General features: G+C 35.8%; 1 protein-coding gene across 11 annotated transcripts in view; it reads left to right on the top strand.

The window, feature by feature from the left end:
* The window catches only part of LRRCC1 (leucine rich repeat and coiled-coil centrosomal protein 1), a 36855-nt gene extending 21391 nt beyond the window's left edge, over positions 1-15464 (top strand). For 9 of the 11 annotated variants that reach the window (XM_026013125.2, XM_026013108.2, XM_026013114.2 and 6 more), the window contains 10 exons: positions 1608-1812; positions 2812-2951; positions 4924-5125; positions 5554-5739; positions 6556-6730; positions 7803-7966; positions 11277-11485; positions 11598-11735; positions 13079-13214; positions 14947-15464. In XM_026013125.2, the coding sequence (XP_025868910.1) occupies positions 1608-1812; positions 2812-2951; positions 4924-5125; positions 5554-5739; positions 6556-6730; positions 7803-7966; positions 11277-11485; positions 11598-11735; positions 13079-13214; positions 14947-15069 (1678 nt within the window). In that variant the 3' untranslated portion in view covers positions 15070-15464. Of the gene's footprint in view, positions 1-1607; positions 1813-2811; positions 2952-4923; positions 5126-5553; positions 5740-6555; positions 6731-7802; positions 7967-11276; positions 11486-11597; positions 11736-13078; positions 13215-14004; positions 14066-14946 lie in introns of all 11 variants that reach the window. The other 2 variants (XM_072734387.1, XM_072734383.1) reach the window with 2 other exon arrangements.
* The last annotated feature ends 11022 nt before the right edge of the window (positions 15465-26486 follow it).

Genomic DNA, 26486 nt, shown 5'->3' with positions numbered 1-26486 from the left:
TTGTTTCCTTTCTTGTTCTCATATCCCATAACCAGTTGGCATTGATGTCTTCTTTATTCTACTTATTAAAAGAGGTTGAACTATGTTTTCTTTATCCCAAACTTCTGCCTTAATTTAGGCCCTTATCTCTTGCTTAAATGATTGCTCTAATTCTACTGCTCTGTAGCTACTCTGTCCCCATCCACCATATAGTCTACAGAATAAAGTCCAGTACTCTATAGTATACCAAACTGAAGTTGAGAGAGTGAACAAAGGAAGACCAGTTCAGAGACTAATCGTAAAGAAGATGAGAGATAGTAAGGATAAGAATTGGAGAAATGACTAGTACAGAAGCTGATGGATATATAGACTTTTTCAATTTTGGCTTGGAAATTACAGTAGATGCATATAGGAGTGGCTACCTAGCTCAGTAATTTCTTCGTGGGGCTGTCTTTGCTATTTGATGTCTCATTTTCAAAAGTTAGACTTGTATTCTATCATCATTCGCCTCCCTGCCTATAATACTGGTCTAGAGATAAACACCTGACCCAGGCTGGGTAAATATGTCTTAGTCCATGGCCAGAGTGGTATATCTAGTGGTCATAGGATCCAAATTGGACTAATCAGAGCCTTTCCTAGAATTCTAAGCTGAACTAGAGAAAGATAATCTTTTCTATTTGGTCCTCAGAGCTGTTAGAATGTGAGTCCAGGGATGTTTGTAGCTTTTTCCTTCTCTCCTTCATACTTTACAAGGAAGCCTACAGGAGGAGAAATGGAAACCAGCCTATAGAAAAAGTAGTGTCCTCATGGCCTTCACATCCTTGATTTTGGTGGTCCCTCAGAATAATGCACCCCATCCTCTGATTAGGTTATGTAAGTCAGTAAGTTCTCTCCCCCCCCCCTTTTTTTTTAGATTTTATATATTTTTTCATGAGAGAGAGCGAGAGAGGCAGACATACAGGCCAAGGGAGAAGCAGGCTCCATGCAGGAAGCCCTATGCAGGACTCGATCCCGGGATTCCAGGATTACGCCCTGGGCCGAAAGCAGGCGTTAAACCACTGAGCCACCCAGGGATCCCCAAGTTCTCCCTTTTAACTTAAAGTAGTTAAGAGTTTTCAATTGTAATCAAAGGGCTCTAACTGATAGAAAGCTAGGATCAATACTTTGTGTCTGGGAAAGATACAAGGAAGTCAAAGTTAACTTTTAGTCATCTTTTTATGTATCATTTTTCTCTTACAGCTTTATAACTGTATTCTAGTCTGATTCCTCTCCTAGAGGTTGAACTCCTTGAAGGCACAGGCTTTATCTTAATCCGTTTTACTTGCTTTGAAGCCCATACTTAGCACAATGTCTGACACAAATTAGGTATTTAGTGAAGTTTTGCTGTTGGATAGTAAAGTTCATATAAGATAAGGTTTCATTAATTTATATAGAATTTCCCTTTTGGCACAGTGTTAATTTCAGGGATGGGAGAGAAGCATATTATACTGTTTTTCAGCCATTTTTACTAAAGAGTTTCTGAAACATATTTCAAATCTTCCTCTTTACTGTAATCTTTAATTTTACCTATGATTTTTATCTTTTTGTATGCATAATGTACTTACAGCTATGTTTGATTTCTGCTTTAGGCTAAAGGAAATTATTTTTAAAGAGAGAAATTCCAAAGTACAACTCGAAGTTATGGTTCACAGACTTCAAAATGAAATTAAAAAACTAACTATTGAATTAATCAAAGCAAGGGATCAACAAGAGGATCACATTAGACACTTAAGAACCCTGGAAAAAGCATTAGAAAAAATGGAGAGGCAGAAAGGGCAACAGCAAGCAGCACAGGTATTTCTCTTCTTTAATCTCTGAGTCCTATGAATTAACACAAATTATAACTTTCATCTTGAAACATTATATTGTTACAGAGTAAACTTAAAAGTTATTAGGCTATATGCAAAAATTAATTTAAACATAACAATTCCTATGGAATCCCTTTTTTTTTTTTTTTCTTTTTTAATATTTTATTTATGTAGTTTCTTTACCCAACGTGGGCCTCAAACGTATAACCCCAGGATCAGGAGTCTCATGGTTTACTGACTGAGCCAGTCAGGAGCCTCCCTCCTGCCCCCTCTGTGGAAGTATTACAGGGTGTTAGGCTTGTGTTCTGAGAGCCAGGTTTTAAAAGTTTCTTTGGGGAGCTTGAAGATAGATACTTCATTTTCATACCTTTTCTTTTTTTTTTTTTAAGATTTTATTTATTTATTCATAGAGAGAGAGAGAGGCAGAGACATACAGGCAGAGGGAGAAGCAGGCTCCATGCAGGGAGCCTGACATAGGACTCGATCCCAGGTCTCCAGGATCACACCCTGGGCCGCAGGCGGCGCTAAACCGCTGCACCACCGGGGCTGCCCCCCCCTCTTTTTATTTTTTTAAAGATTTTTAATTTATTATTCATGAGAGACAGAGAGAGAAGCAGAGACATGGGCAAAGGGAGAAGCAGGCTCCCTTCAGGGAAACCGATACAGAACTTGATCCCAGGACCTTGGGATCATACCCTGAGCCAAAGGCAGATGCTCAACTGCTGAGCCACCCAGGCCTCCCTCATTTTCATGCTTTCTGAGTGGAAATGATTGAGATGTATGATGTAATTAAGCAATAGTTAATGTTAGTATGTTTGATGCTTCTAAGCCTATTTTTTATGTGATCATAGTATCATTAACTTAGTAAATTTTGAAAATCAACTTAGTCACCAGGTCCTATTATTTAGAAGGTACTTTTCTTTGGCATTAAAATAGAAGCAGGGAGAATATTATCTAAATACAGTAATTGTGTATATTTACTCAGATGCGACTTATCCAAGAGGTGGAGCTCAAAGCTGCCGCTGCTGATAGAGAAATAAACTTACTTAGAACTTCTCTTCATCAAGAAAAGGAACAAGTGCAGCAACTTCATGAACTTCTTGCTTTGAAAGAACAAGAACACAGGTAAATGAAACCAAACTGCTTAGTTCCTCCTTAACCCTGCTCTCTCTTACCTAAAACTAGACTGATTGATCAGTGGTAAAATCTAACAGAACTAGTTCATGGAAAATAACATGTTTTTGTATGCATTAAAATCAGTCTTACAGGGCAGCCTGGGTGGCTCAGCAGTTTAGCGCCGCCTTCAGCCCGGGGCGTGATCGTGGAGACCCGGGATCGAGTCCCACATCAGGGTCTCTGCACAGAGCCTGCTTCTCCCCCTGCCTGTGTCCCTGCCTCTCTCTCTCTCTCTCTCTCTCTGTCTCATGAATAAGTAAAAATCTTTAATTAATTAATTAACTAATTAATTAATTAAAATCAGTCTTACAGTAAGAACTAGTAGCTTAAAAACAAATAGGTGGTAGGACGCTTGGGTGGCTCAATGGTTGAGGGTCTGCCTTTGGCTCAGGGTATGACCCAGGGTGCCGGGACCAAGTCTCACATCAGGCTTCCCGGAGGGAGCTTGCTTCTCCCTCTGCCTGTGTCTCTGCTTCTCTGTCTGTGGCTCTCATGAATAAATAAAATCTTAAAAAAGAAAAAAAAAATAGGTGGCTTTACTGAGGTAAGAGCTTATAACAGGCTTATTTTGCATTTTTCCAAGCTCAACCAAAAGTTGGTCATTGTAATACAGAGAAAACTGTTTTAATTGACCTCTGAGTAACTACCTATTAAATTAATCAATAGTCTATTCCTCTGAATTGCAGATGTCAGTGGACTTTTTCTGTGAAGGGCCAGAGAGAAAAAACTTTTCAGGCTTTGCAGGCCATAACTCACTATATTTTTATAGTTAAAAAAAGTAGCCATAGGTAACAAATGGGCATGACTCTGTTCCAGTAAGTTTATTTCCCCCCCAAAAAACAATTGTCAAGGCAGATTTGGTCCATCAGTGTAGTTTGCTGGCCCTGTTCTATGGACTCCATGATAATTTAAACACTTACAGCTAGTTATCTACTTACTGCCCTACCAGTTGAATTGTATATTTGCCATGGGTTAATTATTCCCAAGCCTGTTGTGTTTTTGCTCTTACATAAATGAAATTTTTGAAGTATAAATTAAATTTTGATGCACTGGGGAAAATTGTCATCGTATGCAGGGTAGAAGAACTATAAAAAAAAGTTGGGGAAATAATTGTAAAAATCTAAAATTTTGCAATTAGTTTCCTTTAGGAATATCTTTTAACTTCTTGTTCTAGTTCAAAAGAAACAAAAACTAGGGATGCCTAGGTGGCTCAGCAGTTGAGCATCTGCCTTTGGCTCAGGGCGTGATCCCAGGATCCCAGGATCGAGTTCCAAATTAGGCTCCCTGCGAGGAGCTTGCTTCTCCCTCTGTGTCCCTGCCTCTCTCTCTGTCTCTCTCAGGAATAAATAAATAAAATCTTAAAAAAGAAAAGAAAAATGAAAACCAGAAATAGTGAATTTTGTACCATGGGTTTGACTTATTCGTGAAAAATAATGGAGAACTCTAAAGAATGAACTCACATTTAAATTTTTAAAAAGTTTATATAAGATAAAAGATAAGAAAGATTGGTAAATAATTGCCCACTTTAACTGATTTTTTTCTATTAACCAACCACCAGTACCAGACAGACTATATTAGTTGTATGTCAAAGGTTCAGCCAAAGTAGAAGATACAGTGAAGTAGAACTTGATTTCTACAAATGCACCTAAAGAATTTTAGAAGCTATACAACAATTCTGAACTATCTCAGTTAAGATATGGCATAGTCCTTTTATCCACATCCTCACTAAATATACAACCAAATAAAACTTGTATTCTTCCTCTAACTACTTTCCTGTGGCAGTTTCAGTGCTTGAAAGTGGGGAGCTGATTTTAAATTAACAATAGAGAATATAGAATATTTAGTAACTAATTAAAGGCCTTGAATGTTTTTCTTTCCAAGTGAATAGAATGCTATGATTTCTATTTGTTTTTCATTCCAGGAAAGAACTTGAAACAAGGGAGTTTTTCAGTGATGCCGAGTTCCAGGAAGCCTTAGCTAAAGAAGTAGCTAAAGAAGAGAGAAAGCATGAACAAGATATAAAAGAATACCAAGAAAAAATTGATACGTTAAACCAACAATATATGGATTTAGAAAATGAATTCCGTATTGCTTTAACTGTTGAAGCCAGAAGATTTAAAGATGTAAGAATTGGCATCTAGCTTTTTATTGAAAACAGAATCAGCAAGATATAGTTGGATGAGAGGACTACATTTTAGAATTCTAGCTCTATTTACATGTTGGCTATATGATTTTAAGCAAATTAAATTCTTGGAGCCTTAGTTTCTTTTTTTTTTTTTTTTTTTTTTTTTTTTGAGCCTTAGTTTCTTTACATAAATATAGCCACTCTTCAGTGCTGTTGCAATAAGTGAAATTGTAAATGGTCAAGTAAATAAGTGCTAGGATAGTAATGGGGCAGCCTGAATTTTTCTATTCCTATAAGCAGGGATTAGCAAAATAAAGTCCCTGGGCCAATTTTTATAAATACAGTTTTACTAGAACACAGCCACAGAAACAAATAGTTTCTCAGTATTTGGAGAACTGCTATTTATAATGCAATTTTGAAATATAGGTTAAAGATGGTTTTGAAAATGTTGCAACTGAGTTAGCAAAGAGCAAGCATGCTCTTGTTTGGGCTCAACGAAAAGAAAATGAATCTTCCTCTTTAATTAAAGATCTGACCTGTATGGTGAAGGAGCAAAAAACAAAACTTGCAGAAGTTTCGAAATTGAAACAGGAAACAGCAGCAAATTTACAGGTAAAACATTACAACATTATATTTCTTTTTAGATTTTTTTACATCGTTGTCTCAAGTATATAGTGATGATTTTAAAAAGTAACAAAATTATAAATTTTTAAATAATGCTAATTATGTATTTGATGTGTATGAGAAAAGTAATACAGGATATTAAACCATGATTTCACAGATTGTATAGCTTACACTAAAATAGTGTAAGTATTTAGTATAAGTAATAGTATTTAAGTAAAATAAGTGAATTTAAGAAATGTGTACTAAGCAAATAGATGCCATTTGTACAGTATAACAGCAAAAATTGTGATGGTGATGCTCAGATGGTTGAAGTTTGAGAAATACCACACAAATTGCAGATAATTTTTTGGTGGTGATGGTTGGTTTTAGATATAGCTAGTTATAATAATTTTTAAATTAACTTTTTTAATGCTCTTGTTTCAATTTTAAACATTAGTGGTATTTTGCCTAAGAGAACTTAATTCCTAAAAGTGACCTTTAGATTATTAATATAAATGCTTGGTGAGAAAATTTGAGTATTACATGTATAGTTGCTCTTTTTAAGATACTGATATTAGAATAAAATTAATAAAATTAAGAAAAAAAATTAAGAGTTCTTAAAGGAATGGTCTCTTAAAATTTGACTTTTTATTTTATGACATATCTATCTTTAATAAAATCAAAACTTTTTCTGATGTAAAATTTAGGAGCATTTACTTTGTATTTGTTCAAATAACATTTTTATAAACACAAAAAAATGAAAAAGTAATTAAATGTAGTAATTATTTTGCTTTTTTTTTCTCCAATGTTTTTGGGGATATACAGAATCAAATCAACACCCTTGAAATCTTGATTGAAGATGACAAGCAGAAGAGTATTCAAATAGAACTTCTCAAGCATGAAAAAGTCCAGCTTATTTCTGAGCTAGCTGCCAAGGAATCACTAATTTATGGTTTAAGGACAGAAAGAAAAGTATGGGGACATGAGCTGGCACAACAGGGTAAAATTTTCAAATTTTCAAAGGGAAACTTAGCCAAGCCTTCTAGACCAACAAATCTGGGTATTGAGGGATGCCTGGGTGGCGGTTGAGCGTCTGCCTTTGGCTCAGGGCATGATCCCGGAGGCCCAGGATCGAGTTCCACATCAGGCTCCCTGCATGGAACCTGCTTCTCTCTCGGCCTGTGTCTCTGCTTCTCTGTGTCTCTCGTGAATAAATGAATAAAATCTTAAAAAAAAAAAAATCTGGGTATTGATGAGAAGAGGGCTTATTAACTCTGCCCTAATACACATGAAAAATAAGGTGACTCTTTATATGGAAAGGTAAGTAGGCATTTGCCAGCCAAACAGCCAAATCATATGCCTCCTAAGGTGTGAATATATTACACTAGTTAAGAAGTTAGAGCTCTGATGTGGTGGTGGTGGTGGTGGTGGTTTTCTTCCCAATATAATTTGGTTCCTTTTCTGAACAGGTATACCTTTACAGTGCTACAACTAAGTCATTGGAATAACTCTTTCTAATATAGTGATTTTAAATTATACAGTATTCTAAAAAATTTTTTTTCTAAAATGTAACATTTATCTTGTGTGGAGAAATGTGCGATAGTGTATGAACAAAAACCAATTTAGGTTTAGGTAAATTTACTTAGTCTCCTTTCTTTTCCTATCACTATAAAGCAAGAGATAGACACTGTTTTATGGCATTCGTAGATACTTTACAAATTATGAATAGCTAAATGTTAATTTTAATGGAGAATTTGCTCATTTGTCCTTTCCATATGAGAATCTTGAATATGATTTTTTTTGTTTGAATGCCATAATTTGACCAATTAAGTATTACCTGTCTGAGTTCCTTGTTTTTGATTTGTAGTTGTAGGTTTTCCAAATAGCAACAGGTGTTTAAAAGGCCTTTGGGTTCTCTTCCCCTTCCCTTTCTATTCTGCTTTATATATTTTGAGTTTTTATTCAGATTTTCTTTTTATTTACTGTATTACACATTGTTAAAATAGATGTTCATAAAATACAAATCCTCCAGGGTCTTTTACAGTTTGGTACTGATGATGTTTATTTCTCAGGTACATCTCTCATCTCAAATCGTGGGAAATTAGAGGCTCAAATTGAAAGTTTATGTAGAGAGAATGAGTCTTTAAGAAAGACAAATGAATGTGATAATGATGCATTAAGAATTAAGTGCAAAATCATAGAAGACCAAACTGAAACCATTGGAAAATTAAAAAGTGTAAGTTTGATACCTTATTTTGGGAAAAGAGCATGTGGCAGATTGTAAATCTGTGGATCAAATTATCCAATAAATATCTGTCTCAAAGGATCCAGACTGTTGGAGAATTTGGGCCAGATTATCGTGTATTTCCTGGTATAATATATGCCCTTTGCCTTTTAGAAAGACTGTAAGGCTTTTATTTATTAATTTTTAATTGCTTTTACCTCAAAATTTTATGGGGTAATATTATTGTGGCCTGTGAAATAACTGGAAATAGTGTCAATAAAGGGTTAGGAATCTTAAGAAAATTCATGTTTTACCTATTGCACACCCCCTTTTAGAGCATTGTTTAGGATCTTCCAGTGTTGCTAAATCACTTCTCAAAAACTATTTTATATTTAAAAACATAGTTTGTAAAAGATTCATGCTTGTTCCCAGGGAAAAACATTTTTACTCTCTCCTTCAATATGGCCTATCTTAAGAGAGATTTCCTTGCTTCAAAGTATGTTACATGGGTGCCTGGGTGGCTCAGTTGGTTAAGTGTCTGTCTTCAACTCAGGGCATGATTTCAGGGTCCTGGGCTAGAGCCCTGTGTTAGGCTCCCTGCACAGTGGGGAGTCTGCCTCTCTCCCCTTTCCCCTCCCCCTTGTTTGTGTACAAGTGTGTGTGCACACATGGGCACACAGTCTCAAATAATAAAAATCTTTTAAAAAGAAAAAAAAGCATGTGACATGAAAATTTTCCAGGGGAATTTTTTGAAAGTTACCTTGAGCACCGAATCAAATTGAGCTCCAGAATTTTCTTCAAGAGATTCTCTCTTAAAGTATAAAAACTGAGAAGAGTTTTTAAGAAACTTCTAAATGAGATTAACACCCATTGAAGTTAATTAATTTTCTTCAAAGTAGCAGTGGTTACCTAAGATTTACTTTTCTTTTTCTAAGTCCTTTTTTAAAATCTCCTTGAGAACTTTATCAAGACAGAAAATAAACATTTATCACCGTGTTGCTATATCCATGGTTAGAGTTAGGCTGTGTATGCCTGAACTGTATCACCCTAAATAATTACATCAGTATTCTCTCAGCTGAATTTGGCTTCAATATATCCATAATTTCAAATATATCGGTCATACATGCCAAACTGCAGTGAAAATTATTGAAGTGCAGTAAGCCTTTTTTCTTGTTTTAGAAGCCTAGCCAAACATGTTTTCCTTTGAGTTAAGCTAAATATGAAACACAAAGACTTGTGATTTGCTTTTAAATTTCACAAGGCAAAGCAGATGATATGCTGGGCATAATACATTGTTTTTGACAAAGCTACTTCCATGGAAGACTACTGTCTTGTCAATCTCTGAGCGGGAAGGAAATGACTAGTAATGAATGATACAGTTGATCTGAAACACAGATGAGTTTTAGTTTTAGATTTGGAGTTTTTTTTTAAAAAAAAGACTTCACCCCATTGTTTTTTTTTCCACAATTTACTACATTTACTCTAAAGAACATTGCATCAGCCTCAAAGATAAAAGGATCAATGGTGCTTTCCCACTAATCATATAACAGATAGTTTGGCATAATTTCTTTCAGCAGTAAATTCATCACTAATACCTAAAATGAGTAATGACCCTTAACCATTGTTAAATTAGATGTTCATAAAATAGAAATCCTCCTGGTCTTTCCAAGTTTGTTACTGATGTTTCTCAGGTTTGTCTCTGGCCCAAAATAATGGGAAAGTAGGGGCTCAGACTGAAAGTTTATGTAGAAAAACAAGTCTTCAAAAGGCAAATGAAAATGATAATTATATTTGACGTTTTCAGTTTGGAGTTTGATATTTTCAGTTAAATTGTTTCTATAATTAGCTTCTGACTATGGAAATCAGAAGCCGAAATTTTTTTTTAATTGTTTTCTCCCCATATGTTATTTTCATACTTTTTTGTATATATGCCTCACAGTACTCTCCGGTGATGCAATGCTTGTTATTTTTTTTTTATTATTATTAATAGGGTTATTTCATAAGACTCTTTTATAACTCTTTTGGACTCTTGTAATATGTGTCCAGACTGCTCATTCTTAAGTGCTTCAGAGAGTCATGGGGAGAAAATAAACAATTCATGACTTTTACGCAATTGTTGGTCAAGACTACAAGACTATCCAACATCTTCGCTTTAGAATTTTTAGATATGTAACACACCGAGGAATTGAACCACATTCCTTATAATACTTATGAATACATACTTAAGTTAGCCTTTTCCCATATTTGATTGCCTCTGTCTTCTTCCCAGAAGGATAAAAGGGGGGGCAGAGAAAACAGGTTATAAAAATCAGAGCCACCAATTTCATCTTTTCTTACTCGCAGAGACTGATACCAGTAGTTGGTATATTGACAGGGCTATTTCAGGCATCCAGTCATGCCCTCATAAAGCAAACAAATGTTCACTGGAATAAATAACCTATATGAAGCCTAGTACCTGCAAACATTTAACAGTACTTACGGTGGTTTTGATCGTTCATTATCCTTTGATTTGTATCCTGTATGTAAATGCAGGCTAAAGTCTGGCTCACAGTATAGAAGATAGAAAAAAAAAATGTTTTGGGAGATATAAGACCTGTTTTTATGTGACATTTTATGTTTTAATTTTTTTTTTAAAGATTTTACTTATTTATTTGACAGAGCACAAGTAGGGGGAGCTGCAGAGGGAGAGGAAAGAGCAGGGAGTCTGATGTGTGGGGTTCTCTGGTGTGTGGGGCTTGATACAGGACCCTGGGATCATGACCTGAGCTGAAGGCAGATTCTTAACCAACTGAGCCACCAGGCGCCCTTTATGACATTTTAATAGTGATAAAATCATATTTTATTTTGAAGAAAAGTATTTGTTCATCCTGATGCAGAAAGCACTTCTGTTTAATACAGTTGAAATAGCAGTTTAATTTGTGCCATACATAACTGTGAATATCAGTCTTTGCTGTATCAGTCACTCACCCAGAATTTTCTGTTTCTGTCATGAAAGCATCTTTTCTAATGCAAAAGTGGTAATTGTGCTGCTTTCTTTTCCTTTCTTCTCTCTCTGTGATTGATTGATAATTGCTACTTATTGAAATAAAAAATGTGAAGGGGATAAAAATTTAATTTTTCTTAATAGCATTAAAGTAGTAGTGATGTTTCTTATTGATTGTGATTTTAAAATGTCCTGTAAATCTCTTTGAAAACATTCGATCAAAATTCATTTTAATTTTTTAATCTGAGATTTTTAGAACAGTGTTAAGCCATATCTAAACAATTAGAAAATGAGACATTTAGGGTTAATAAAAGTAAAGTGCTGATTTTTTTCTTGAAGTGTTTACAAGAACGAGAAGAACAAATCAAAATATTACAAGAGAAGATGACTGACATACAGAAATGTACTCAAGAACAACTTGATGAAAAATCTTCACAACTGGATGACATAATTGAAAAACTAGAAAGACACAATGAAAGAAAAGAAAAACTAAAACAACAGTTGAAAATAAAGGAATTAGAACTTGAGGAAATTAGAAAAGCTTACAGGTATTATACAGTGTAATACTGTATTATGCAGTATTTCCTGTTGAGAAATAAAATGTGGCTAAATAATTTCATATAACCGGTTTTATTTCTAAATTGTTTCTTTTTGTATTAGTACACTTAATCAGAAATGGCATGATAAAGGAGAGCTTCTAAGTCATCTTGAAATGCAAGTAAAAGAAGTGAAAGAAAAATTTGAAAACAAGGAAAGGAAACTTAAAGCAGAAAGAGACAAAAGTATTGAACTACAAAAGTAAGCACTAAGTCCTAAAGTATGTGGGAGATCTTTTAATATAATATACATTGAATTGGGATGGGTGAGATATGTAAAATGAAGGAAAGAGAAAAGGGCTAAACACATGTTGGACTTTGTTATTTGCCAAGTACTTTATTTCTATTCTGTCTATAAAATGAAGATAATTACAATTCCTACCTCAAATGTTTGATGTGAGGTTTTAATTTTGTGTATATGTTTCTTTATGTATATAGATATAGATATATATAGCTTTTATGAGTTTTTTAGCCACCCCAGCGCCCCATTAGTTGAAAAACTTAAATGCAGAGCTTGTAACTTACCCTTAAGTCAAATGGCTACTAAATGTTGCAACTGGGATTTAAAAAGACTTGATTGGGGATGCCTGGGTGGCTCAGTGGTTGAGCATCTGCCTTTGGCTCAGGGTGTGGTCCCAGGGTCCAGAGATCAAGTTCCGTATCAGGCTCCTTGTGGGGAGCCTGCTTCTCCCTCTGCCTCTCTCTCTCTCTCTCTCTCTCTCTCTCCTCTCATGAATAAATAAATAAAATCTTTAAAAAAAAAAAAAGACTTGATTCATGAACATAATGTTCAATCCACTATTAACTATGGGCTATTCCAAAAGCAGAAAATGTATTCGTTAGACTTAACTTTTTATAATAAAATTATTCATATTTAATGTAAAGGAATTGGTTTTTTGCCTCTAAGAAACTTAGCACTAAAATTTAGTGAATACTATTTTTTTTTAAAGATTTTATTTATTTATTCATGAGAGACAGAGAGAGAGAGAGGCAGAGACACAGGCAGAGGGAGAAGCAGACTCCATGCAGGGAGCCTGACGTGGGACTCAATCCTGGGTCTCCAGGATCACACTCTGGGCTGCAGGCGGCGCTAAACCACTGCGCCACCAGGGCTGCCCTAGTGAATACTACTTAATGTATTGACTAACATAGGGTGTTAACTGTTAATCCTTAGCATAGAGAAGTCAGACACACATAATTCATAAATTTAAACCTGCCTATAATATATACCTCTTAAATTATCATACTACAAACACATGGAAAAAGAAGATTGATAATAGTCATCTGTGAATGTTTTTATAAATCATATCCTTAGACTCCAAATAAATGAGAAGCAAAGTACTCTTAACTTTTAGAGAAAGTGTAACAAATTTTCATAGATGGTACAATGTACGATGAACTACTTATATCTTTAGTTACCCAAGATAGCCCTTTGCTGTTTAATGGAGTTATAATTCCATTAAAATTTGAATATAAGAGTTGCCATTTAAGAAGAAAAAATTCCTAATTTTATGCACAAAGATAAATGAGTTTTTTGTTTTTAAGGGATGCGGTGGAAAAGCTTCATAGTATGGATGATGCCTTTAAAAAACAAGTTGATGCAATTGTTGAAGCTCATCACGCTGAAATAATTCAACTGGCAAGTGAAAAGCAGAAATACATCGATTCTGCAAATTTAAAGGTACTATAAACAAAAAGTACAGTCCATCACTATTTTAGAAAAAGTTTCCAAACAGTATTTTATTAATTATGGTTTAAGACTATCACTGATCGGGCAGCCCCGGTGGCGCAGCGGTTTAGCGCTGCTTGCAGCCCAGGATGTGATCCTGGAGACCGGGGATCAAGTCCCACGTCGGGCTCCTTGCATGGAGCCTACTTCTCCCTCTGCCTGTGTCTCTGCCTCTCTCTCTCTCTCTGTGTGTTTCTCATGAATAAATAAATAAATAAATAAATCTTAAAAAAAAAAAGACTATCACTGATCATCTTGAATGATATCATTTAATATCGAGATATCATTTGACAGAGGGATTTAGGGTAATGTTATAACTCAGAGGTAAACATCTATATAGAGTTTTTTAATATTACACATTCATGAGCTTCCCCTGAGAGACTTTAATTTCTTAAGTCTCTGTTTAGATCCAGGTATTTTTAAAACTCAACAGTTTGGTTTGATATGACCCCTTTGTTGATATCCACTAGATGAGTGGACAGTTATAAATTTCCCTTGATTTTGAAGCAGCACTAATCGCACTAGAAACTGAGCTGTGAGACAGAGATTCAGAAATCAATTAACTGGGAAAGAGTTCATGAACAAATTGTAACTCCATATAATTGTAATGGCAGTGGTGTGATTAGGTGACATTACCCTCAGGAGTCTGTGAAAAAAAAAAAAAGCAGCAACAAGATCTTTGGAAATAATGACAATAAGGAAGTATAACTTGTTCAAAATGTAGTTCTTTATTTTATTTCAGGTCAACAGATGTTTCAGAAGTTTTCTTTAAAATCTACCAAGTGTTAACAAGGGTGCATCAGGTAATACCAAATAAAGATAAGATTAGGCCCTTAGTTGAAAGGAAAATACTGAGTTTAATTTTGGACCTCTGATGCCATTATGATGTGTAATATCAAACGGATGTATCTGTTAGAGAGTTGCAGAAATGGTACCAGAGCTTAAATGTGATAATCATGAAAACAATTATAAATTATTATATAAAGATGATAATTTAAATATTAGTTTTCTAAGAGAAAAGGATTAGGAAATCTGTATTAGAGATTAGGAAACAGAACAGAAAGGAATGGTCATATTGATAGCACTATCAGAATGTTGTGTCATAGGAGAAAGTTTTAAGCAGAAATTCATAGTATCTAATACAGAGAATCCTAGAAGAATACAGAGGAAGAAATGATAAAATTAACTCTCAAAAAGATGGTAATATATAACCAACAGTGATTTTAGAAATGCAATAGACTAGATTAAAGCATTTCTTTGGGAAGGGAGGTAATTTTGGTTTTACAAGTCTATAAGAAGGAACTGATGTTTTAGTTGAACTCATGACTCATTCATATGTAGCACAGGACAATGGAAAGATTAAGTCAGAAGACTGAGTTTCTGTTCATATGTGCTGAGAAACTACACATCCTTGAACAAATTTTCTAAGCTCTAAAATACAGTTAAAGTAAATTACCATGTGCTCATCACAAGAACCTGTGAGATCTAGACAGTATAACTGTAAGTACTTTGTATAGAATATTAGTATTTGAACAAGTTATGTTATACTTACCTCTTTGCCTTAAATGAATACTACAAGTTACAAAATTCATGAGAGTAAAGTTTGACTTTTTTTTCCCAGAATGCATTTTTAAAATAGATTTTCTTTAAAAAATTTAAATGTAAAATTTACATGTTGATTTAGGTTCATCGAGTTGAAGAAGAAATGCGTGAACTTCTGCAAGAAACATGCAAGAACAAAAAAGCAATGGAAGAAAAAATTAAGCAACTTGCTCTTGCTCTGACTAAAATTCAGCAAGAAATGTGATAGTTCTGAGAAGGAATTTAATTGAAATGGAACAGCAGACCTATTGTAAAAATTATTAAATATTGTAATAGTAGTAACTGCTATGACTTTGAAATGCCTCTTTCTACACATTTCATTCTGATTATATTTTAAAAGACTTTTGATGAAGTATTTTTTAATTGTATATGTAGGTTTTTATAATAAATTGTTAATTTTGTGTTTTAGAAAAACCTATCAAAATAACTAGACTTACAACACTTTCTTGTTTCTGTGCTATACATTGTTTGGTAATTACACATTTGCGTTCACATATGTAAATGGAAATTAACATTAGTATTTGGACTATATGAGGGAAAGTACTTTCATCGTTGTTACTTTGTTGTGTTGAAGAACTAATTATATTTATTGATCCTTTAGTTGATGTAGCTCCATTTTTTTTAAATGCTCATAAGTGTAGCTGAAAAGTATTTGAAGTCTATATGATAAAAGATGTGGGATTCTTAACAAAACATCTCCACATCCCTCATAATGACCTCTTTTTTATAAATGCATATGACTTCTTCATGAGAGATAACATTTAAGGTTTTATAAACATTGTACGTTCCTCAAAAGGAATGCTACTGTTGCACCTTTATTTTCCCTTCTAATCACACTGTATAGAAAGCTGATTTTCATTTTGCCATCTCTTACATTGCTATGTATGCAGAACAAAAACCTAAGTACTATTTCTAAAAGAATGAATATAATATCACTTTTTTTTTTTAATATCACATTTTTAACTAATAGCCACTGAACTAATCTGTTTGGGGTTTTTTGGGTTTGTTTTGTTTTGTTTTATTTATCGTGGGGCTGTAATCAAGACCTGAACCGAGATCAAGAGTTGGATACTTAACCAGCTGAGTCACCCAGGCACCCCTGAGCTAAGTTTTAAAAATTAAATGCAATCAGAAAAAAAATGTAAAGGCTTCTAAAAGAGAGGGCTCCATTTCGTTAGAACAAGCTTCTTATTGAAATCTGTGGGATGACATCAAGCATACCAACATGCACAGTGGGGGGGTGGGAGGGCAGGGCATAAAAAACAATTGGAAAAATAATAGCTAAAAAATTCCTAAATTTGATGAAAAGATTAACCCAGAAATCCAAGAACTTCAATAATATCCAGGATAAACAGAACCATACCTAGACAGTTTATAGTCAAACTCCTGGAAATTCTTGAAAGCAGCAAGAAAATATGATTTATGCAAAGGAACAATGTAATTAACTATTGACTTCTCATCAGAAAGTAAAGACCAAAAAAAGAAACAGTAGAGGCCAGAAGGCAGTGAGTAACATACTTCAGGTATGAGAATTCTACATCCCCAAAAAAGAATCTACATCCAGCAAAACTGTTAAGATAAATGCAAAAAAATGGCATGTTTATAGACAATTGACAAAATTTATTGCTAGCCAACCAACCTTAAAAGAAATGTTGGAAATTCTAAAGGCAGAAAGAAAATGATTCCAGACAGTAACTCAAATCCACTGGAAGAAATGAGTAATATTTGGAACAGTAAACATGTAGTTAAGTTCTCATACGACTATATAATTTTTCTTCTGTTAATTAGAAGACATTGTATATAACAACTTTAGTACTATATTGAATTTACAGCATGTATAGGTGAGATGTGTGACAAAACAGCATAAAGTCGGGGGGAAGGAAATAGTTATTAAAGTCATTTATTTTGCTAGATTAATGCTAAAGATGACTGATAAAATGCATATTGTAATTCCTACACAGCCACTAAGAAAATAACCATCATACTAGAAAAATCAACATAGTAGTTTCCACTTTTAAAATGGCATCACAAGGAACTCTGTGGATGTATTTTCCAGCAAAACAACCACAACTGATAAAAAGTTATTATTTTTTTTATTTCTTTTTAAGATTGTATTTATTTGAGAGAGAACAGGAGCAGGTGGAAGGTAAGAGGGAGAAACAGGCTGCCTGCTGAGGGGAAGAGCCCAATAGGGGGCTCCATTCCAAGACCCCAGATCATGACCTGAGCCAAAGGCAGGCACTTAACCAATTGAGCTACCCAGGCGACCTGTAAAATATTTTAAAGCACCCATTTAAAGTCTGAAAATTGAAGAGCATACAGCAAAGGAAGAAACATTCCTTCAAGAAAACTTAACTAAATCTCTGCAAGAACAGCAATAGATTCCTTAAAATGCCTAGTTTTCACCTAAAAAAAAAAAAAAAAAAAGACATGCAAAGAAATAGAAAAAGACTCCTTCAGACGGTGAAAAAGCAGGCAAGGAAAATAATGTGTAAGAGGGCCCGGATGTTAGATAAAAGAAGACTTCAAAGCAATCGTGTTCAAAGGACTAAAAGCATGCTTGAGAAGTGAAGGAAGGCATGTTAATAGTGCTCACCAAATAAAGAATAAAGACAAATATTTTTTAATGAAATGCTATTTTAAGAGTCCTACAATGCATTTGACCCAGCAGAAGAATCTGAATTTGGAGATTATGTAATTTGAAGAAAAGAAAAAATACTGAAGAAAAAAAATTTTTACTTATTTTTAATACTGAAGAAAAGTTAACAGAATATCAAATGTGGATTGCATTAAGTGCACCATCATATAGCGAAATACCAAAGGAGAGGAGTGAGAAAAGAGTGATATATGTAAATTCTAAATAAAATATATAACCTGTAAGAAGAAATAGTGGCCCTCAGCCTGCCAAATTTGATGAAAATCATGAATTTACACTCCAAAGGAGCTAACTTAAAGTAGGAAAAATTCATAGCCACACCCACATAGTAAAAATACTGAAACTGAAAGAAATGTGAGAAGTCCATAAATATTTGCAAATTAAACAATAACTTCTAAATAACCAATGAGTCAAATTAGAAATCACAGAGAAAAGGTACGGTAGAGGAATGGGCTGTATATTGACCCGTGCTGTGTCTGGGGGCAGAGGGAAGGGGCATGGCATAAGTAAGAAAGATTCCAGAGGTTTAAAAAATCATTTGGCTTTCTGAGTTGTGGGGCCCAAGAAGAGCTGCCTACACTGTAACCTGGATCCAAAAATCTTTTTTTCCCCCAGTTATATGGAGATATAATTGACCTGTAACATTGTAGAAGTTTAAGGTATACAACATAATGACATATGTGTATATATATTGTGAAGTTATTGCCACAAGTTTAATAATATCCATTACCACACAGCACAGTTTTTTTTTTCTTGTGATATTTTAACATCTACTCTGAGCAACTTGGAAATATGCAATATACAACTGTTAACTATACTCATCGTGTATACTACATCCCCAGAACTTAAATATCTTATAGCTTTAAGTTTGTACCTTTTGACCACCTTCATTCAATCCCCCTCCCACCCCTGGATCCAAAGTTGTGATTTAAAAGTACTAAGCTTAAACTCACTAGTCTTCTAGCTTATGTTAGTACGTATCAGCCACCAAGTTCCTGAAACCAAGATCTGGGTCTTCAATACTGAGCCCCTCCAAGGCTGGGATGTTAGGCATAGAAGTTCCAGTTTAATATACTGGGGGATAATTGGAAAAGATATTTTACCTGCTGTCATCCATTGAAATCCCAAAATGTTCACTCACATGGTCAAACCCTGAGAGTTTGGGGGGATAGTTTATCTTCTCTTTTTTTGTTGAGATACCAGGAAATAAACGGCAGTTGCCACCCTTCCTTTACCAAACCCCACTGATATTTAAATACCATCAATGCAGTGGATGAGGCAGTAATGTCCTTAGGTTGAGCTCATCATTACAAGTTCCAGTAAATAAATCTGCAACATTTAATAGTCCATAATTTTGAGGAATCCACCACCAAAGTTGTGACTACTTAGTTCACTTCATCTAGAAGTCTTGCTATCCCATCTGATTTGTCATTTATGGGCTACCGATACTACCACTGATGGTGGGCCCCAGTTATCTCTTATTTCTCTACTTTGGCAATATGAAACTACTGCTCCGAGTGAGTAGAGTCTGACTGTATCCTTTTATTATGGCTCTGTCATGCTGGTGTTTACAACATTTATTGTCACACCCTGCAGTATAAGTCACAGTCTGACCTGATTGCTTCCGGTCAGATAGCTATGCCTTGTCCTGGCTAAAGTCCCTTGACCAGTCTCTCCACTGTCACTCCCTGAAAGACGAATCAGGCACACAGCCACCTACAAAGCAAAACAAACACCTATACAATAGAACTTTGACAAAAGCCAGAACGAAAGCTAGAGAAACAAATCTTCCCTGATCCTTATCCTTACCTTGGGCTCTTGTTGAAAGATACGATCAGGCTTTCAGGAAATGGTAATCATTTTATATATATAAAATGATTATATATAATAATATATAAAAATGTATATTATAATATATAAATAATATATTTATAAATATAATATAGAAACAATATATAAGTTAAGATGTAATATTTATAAGTAATATATATAAATCTCCTTTTTATACTGGGTATGCTTTCTTTGGTTTTACTGGAAGTGAATTTTAGGAGGAGCAACCCATGCGGTCTTCTCTGAGACTCATCACATCAAAATGTTCTTTTCTGAACATTCTTTTCCGAGAGGCTGCTGTGCAGTTTTCCAGCATGACTCCTATCAGGCTTTGGAAAAAGATTATATTTAGGAGTAGTTATATCTGTTAGTTAGTTGGTAGTTACAACAACTGTAATTAGACTCAATTTTGCTTTCTCTTTCTTCAAGAAGTGTACAAATTATAGTCTTCTCTCACACACACAGATCTAATTAAGCAGCGCTTTATAAATGAAGTTGGATTTTTAAAAATTTTATCAAACTCTTGAAATATCCTCTTATTCAAACCTAAAGACATGATTGTTTTTACAACCTTGAGAATTTAGGGCCTCAATACCACAAGAATTTTTGAAATCTTTCCAGGATTTTTATCACTATCAGGCAATAGAAATTGGGCTCCCTGCTCCCTGCTTGACAGGGAGCTCGCTTCTCCCTCTCCCCCTGCTTGTGCTCTCTCTGTCAAATAAATAAAATCTTTTTAAAAATTACCTCTTTTCACCCCAATATAAGTCAAATCACTACTTCGATGTTCTGGTTGTGTTTGTTTTAAAATTTTCCCAATTCAAATAAACAAGGGGTAGTAGAAGGGGAGATGGGAGGGGGGATGGGGTGACTGGGTGGTGGACACTGAGGAGGGCACTTGACAGGGTGAGCACTGGGTGTTATGCTATATGTTGGCAAATCGAACTCCAATAAAAACATATACAAGAAAGAAAAGGAAAGAAAGAAAGGAAGAAAGAAAGAAAGAAAGAAAGAAAGAAAGAAAGAAAGAAAGAAAGAAAGAAAGAGAAAGAAAAAGAAGAAGAAAGGAAGAAAGAAAGAAAGAAAGAAAGAAAGAAAGAAAGAAAGAAAGAAAGAAGAAAGGAAGAAAGGAAGGAAGGAAGGAAGGAAGAGAGAGAAAGAAGAAAGAAAGAAAGAAAAAGAAAGAAAGAAAGAAAGAAAAGAAAGAAGAAAGAAAGAAAGAAAAAGAAAGAAAGAAAGAGACTGAGGGAAAATAAAATTTTCCAAATTCACATTAAATTAGTCACTCAAGTATTACAGTTAAAAACTACTTGACCATCTAAAATCATTCTGTGTAATACTAGTAGAATGTGCACCACACATTGGAAAAACAAATTATGGGATGGTCTACGGACTGAAGAAAGATCCCAAAGGTAGTATTTTGGCTTTTCCATTTTTTCTGTCTTACAAAGCATTTTTTCTCAGAGATTCTAAAATCACATATTATTTGATTTGGTAATGTTTATGGCTAACATGAATTAGGTGGAAGATATCCACTGATGAGTCGAATTTAATTTTTGCTGAATAAATTATTGTTTTATAATTATATATGTATTTTTATAAACAAAGTTTAATTACAGAACAAAATAGTATAGTACATATATTATGCTTAGATAATTCTTGGATACTTCTTGTCTTTATCTTGAAGGATTTACTTATTTATTTAGAGTGCTCTATTTTTCATTCTAGGGAATAGGTTTCCTGGTACTGCACAAGGAATTGAATGATGTGGGGATCATTACTGGTGAGAAATTATGTTTAGACAACAACACTTTTGACTTAGAATCACTCCCTCTTGGCAATAAATCCAAAAATTTTCAACGTTCATTTGACACAAGGTTTTAATTGCCAAAGGGCTTGTATTGGAGGGTGCTATGTATAAGTTTGTGTCTTAATTGAGGCAATGAATTATGAACAGGAGGTCTTTATGTGATGGCTCATTATTTGGACAAGCTGTCATCTTAAGCTTTGGTAGTATAGTGATAAGCATTTTTACCTTATTAAAATTTCAAAGAAATGGTGTTATCAATCATGTTTCCAATGACGAGAGTTGCTAAGCGACTTGATTTTTCAGAAGAGTCTAAATGATATTCAATTTCAGTAAATGTTTGACCCTATTTGTCTCCCCCTTTTATCTAGAAGAGTAGTCGGAGGACTGTTCATGCATACGTAAATAGAAGCTTGCAGTGTATACTCAAATTATATTTTGTTGAACAAACTTGAATTTCTTGCTCTCCTATTTGACCATGCATGGTTGTAATTCAGACTCCACACATCAGATTATAAGCATTAACTTTATGATGATGAGAATTAGAATTTTAAAAAAATATTTATTTTAAAAATATTTTAAAAAAATATTTACTATGGTATTTTTGTTTTGAGAGAGAGAGAGTGCGGGGGGGAGGTGGTGTGGTGGAGGGGCAGAGGAGAGAAACTCCCAAGCCGACTACTCCACACAGAACCTGATGTGGGGCTGGATCTTACAACCCTGAGATCATGAACTGAGCTGAAACCAAGAGTCGGATGCTCAACTGACTACGCCACCCAGGCATCCCAAGAATTGCTCTTTAAGGAACTTTAGAGAAAACTATTTGTTCTTTTTCTTTTCTTTCTTTCTTTCTTTTTTCTTTTTTTAAGGATTTTGTTTATTTGATAGCGCACACATAAGCAGGGGGAGCGGCAGAGTGAGAGGGAGAGGAAGGTTCCCCGCTGAGCAGGGATGTGGGGCTCAATCCCAGGACCTCAATCCCAGGACCTGGAGATGATGACCTGAGCTGAAGGCAGACCCTTACCCGCCTGAGCCACCCAGGTGCCTGTTTCTTTTAATGTCATCCCATATTTTTTACATATGTGCTCATTCTGTAAACTGCCTTGATAGTGCAGTACAGTAGAATACACGTCACCATACCAAATTTAAATTCTAATGTATGTGAATCATATTTCTATATATGTTAAAATGTAATTTGCATTTCCTGTTTCTACTGATAGGGCACAAACTTGTGAAAACAAGGTCTTTATTGTTCATATTGTTGTACCATAGAGGTTTTTGGTGGACAAAGAATAATATTGTTTATCATAATGAGAGGATTAATAATCCTTGAAACATATTTCTTAACTAAGTTTGTTGTTTTTTGGTAGTATTGTGTTGCTTGTTTATTTATTTTACCTAAAAAGTGCAGAAGATAGATGTTTGAGTGTTGCAAGGTTTGGAAAAGACCACAAAAAGCCAAATTGTGTTCTTAATAACTTAGAATGGATTAAGCAAGAGAGTAACAAAGCTGTTGGAGGTAGCCTTCTGATGGAAGTTAGTGCAAAGGAGACCTGAAATTTGGAAGTTCCAACCAATCATGACCACTGAGTATGTTCCTGCATTTAAAAATCAGTATGCCATCATCAGTGATGAAAATAAAATTTGATTGGGGCGCCTGGGTGTCTCAACTAGTAGAGCTTGTGACCTTGATCTCAGGGTTGTGAGTTCAAGTCTCACATTGGGTGTAAAGATTATTTAAAAATTAAAAAATCTTTAAAAATTTTTATTAAAAACTTGGGTTGGATTTTCTCATTTAACTACCATGTTATAACATAACTGTAATATTTTTTAAGTTTTTTTGTTTTTTTTTAACATTTTATTTTTAAGTAATCTCTATACCCAATGTGGAGCTTGAACTCATAACCCAAAATCAAGAGATGTATGCTCCACTGACTAAGCCAGCCAGGCACCCCTTTTCTTTTTATGATTATCTGTATTTTGACTTTTTAACTTCATGTTTCCTAAACAATTTCATTGGCAGAAATTTCAAAAAAGATTCAACAATATTCAGGAGATTTTTTGTATTATCAGTCTCTGATCTTTAGCAGTTTTTAAGGAAAAGGATTTTATTAATTTTCATGTTGCTATTCAGTATTTCTCAAAGAATGACCATATGCATGAGAATTACCTGAAACTAAAAATTGCAGATCATGAAGTCAAATTCTTGTAACGAATGCTGATTTCATCTTTGAGGTTTGGATCCAAGAATCTGCATTTTTAACAAATACCGTAGATCATTTTTCTCATTAAAATTTGGGAACCAGTGGTGTGATTTTTAGCTTCTCTGACAGACATAAGATTTTTTTTTAAAGATTTTATTTATTCATGAGAGACACACAGAGAGAGAGGCAGAGACACAGGCAGAGGGAGAAGCAGGCTCCATGCAGGGAACCTGACATGGGACTCGATCCTCTGTCTCCAAGATCATGCCCTGGGCTGAGGGTGGCGCTAAACCACTGATCTACCTGGGCTGCCCCAGACACAAGATTTTGAAGAATTATTGAAAGTATGGCTGATTTGTGAATATTTTCTAGTTGAACCTCAGCTAATCTAAACAAGCAAAAAACACAAAAATACTGCAAAATAAATTTCAGGTGATCTATTAGCATCATCAACAGTTTAACAGGGCAGCCTGGGTGGCTCAGCGGTTTAGTGTCACCTTTGGCTCAGGGCCTGATCCTGGAGTCCCTGGATTGAGACCCTCCTCAGGCTCCCTGCATGGAGCCTGGTTCTCCCCTTGCCTGTGTCTCTGCTTGTGTGTGTGTGTGTGTGTGTGTGTGTGTGTGTGTGTTTCTCTCATGAATGGATGGATAAAATGTTAAAAAAAAAACCAGTATAGTAATTGCTTTTTAGAAAACCTTTAAAAACTGAAATTAAAAAAAGGTATTTTCAAAATTACCAAAATATCTTTTATAAAGTAATACTACAGACTATGGAATGACTTGTGTCTCCTCCATAATTCATATTTAAAGCCCTAATCCCCAGTGTGATGGTATTTGAGGAGGGAGCCTTTGGAAGGTATTAGGTTTAGAGGAGGTCATGAGAATAGGGCCCTCAGGATAGGATTAGTGTCCTTATAAGAGACACTGGGGATCTTCCTAGCTCTTTCTGTCTCTGTCTTGTGGGGACAAGAGGAGAAAATCTGCAAGCCAGGAAGACAGCTCTCACTAAAACCTCACCATGCTGGCACCCTGGTCTTGGATTTCCTGGCCTCCAGAACCGTGAAAATTACTATGGTATTTTTGTTATGGCAACCTTAGCTAAGGCACAACATAAATGTAAGTTTTTAAAAAAATAACAATAATTTTATTTTTATCAATTCCCATCGCAGCATCTATAGCAGAACGTTCCCTCTTCATATTAAAACCAAAACCTCCTTAAGAAACACAACTGTTAAAAAAAAAAAAAAGAAAGAAACACAACTGTTTATTAATTTTATTAACCAATAAAATGAATTTGCAAAACTGGTCATTGCTTTTGCTAATGCCAAATCACACAGGAAAAACCGTTTTCAGATAACTTAAGTTGTGTGACTTTTTTAAGCTGAATTTTTCATGTTTTACTTCAGACTTTTAATTTCAAGTTTTGCCTCTAGAGTTCTTTCATTAAAACAAAGACTATCTGGTTATTAATAAAGCTCTGTGCCTATGAATAGGAACCATACATTTATTATAAATGGTTTGTCTAGTTCTACTTGTGAATGCTGCTGCCTGAATATTTCACTTCATTTTAGGGACCCCTTTTTTGCTAGCTTGCTGTTACTTTAAGTAAAATCTGGCATGAAGCTTTCTTAATTTTGTGACATGGAATTTCCATTCACCAGACATTTATCGAGCATCTACTATGTTCCAAGTGTTGTGAAAACAATTCATTTAAAATTTAGACCTGAGGGCAGCCCTGGTGGTGCAGCGGTTTAGCGCCCCCTGCGGCCCAGGGTGTGATCCTGGAGAGCCGGGATCAAGTCCCACGTCGGGCTCCCTGCATGGAGCCTGCTTCTCCCTCTGCCTGTGTCTCTGCCTCTCTGTGTCTCTATGAATGGATAAATAAAATCTTTAAAAAAAAATAAAATTTAGACCTTATTCTCAAAAGTTTGTGATCGCACCTCAAAAGTTAAAAAAAACCCCTTAGATCTGGGTGCCACCTCATTTAGCATAAATGGTTTGACGTTTCACTGAGGCACAAAACCAATGAACGCCTAATATTCTAAATAACAGTATAATCTGATTTCAATAGGCATTAGGAACACCTCTAACTGGGCAGGCTGGGTGGCTCAGCGGTTTAGTGCTGCCTTCCACCCAGGGCGTGACCTTGGAGACCCGGAATTGAGTCCCACATCAGGCTCCCTGCATGGAGCCTGCTTCTCTCTCTGCCTGTGTCTCTGCCTCTCTCTCTCTCTCTCTCTCTCTCTCACTCTCACTCTCTCCCTCTCCGTCTCTCAGGAGTAAATAAAATCTTTAAAGAAAAAAAAAAAAAAAGGAACGCCCTAAACTACTGCAGGTCTCAGAGACCCGGGGTCTCTAATCTGGGGTCTCTAACCTGTCTCAGAGACCGGGAGACCTGGGGTCTCTAACGTGTCTCGGAGACCTGGAGACCTGAGGTCTTTAACCTGTCTCGGAGACCTGGAGACTCTAACCTGTCTCAGGCCTGCAGACCTAGGGTCTCTAACCTGCCTGAGACCTGGGGTCTCTAACCTGTCTCAGGCCTGCAGACCTAGGGTCTCTAACCTGCCTGAGACCTGGAGACCCGAGGTCTCTAACCTGTCTCAGAGACCTGGAGACCCGAGGTCTCTAACCTGTCTCAGAGACCTGGAGACCTGGGGTCTCTAAACTGTCTCAGGCCTGCTGACCTAGGGTCTCTAACCTGCCTGAGACCTGGGGTCTCTAACCTGTCCCACCACCCTGGAGTTTCTCTGTGTACAAAGGCCTGCAGAATGACTGCGGATGGGGACGGATCCCTGAGCTCCCCTGCCCTCCTCTGCGTGCCAACCCCAAAAGGATGATCTCTGCAGTGAACACCGTGCGCTTGGTCCGAGACCCTGTTGGCACAGGGCCCTCCGGTGGGAGAGGCCGCCGAGGCCGCCCCTGCGGGCCCCCGGGCGCGGCGACCCGGTCCCTGGGCGCCGGGGCGCGTGGCCCTGCTCGCTCCTCCTTCCCGCAGAAAAACGCGTTTCCAGGCAACGGCGGGCGGCGGCGTCACTTCCTGCCATTTAAACGGGTGCCCACCCCTCGCGGCCCCTTCTCTCGCGTGCGCTGCCCCTCCCCTCGGTCGCGGGCTCCGTCCACGCTCC

This window comes from Vulpes vulpes, chromosome 13, assembly GCF_048418805.1.
Source record: "Vulpes vulpes isolate BD-2025 chromosome 13, VulVul3, whole genome shotgun sequence".
NCBI classification, from domain to species: Eukaryota; Metazoa; Chordata; class Mammalia; order Carnivora; family Canidae; genus Vulpes; species Vulpes vulpes.
This window is presented reverse-complemented; position numbering and strand designations above follow the sequence as displayed.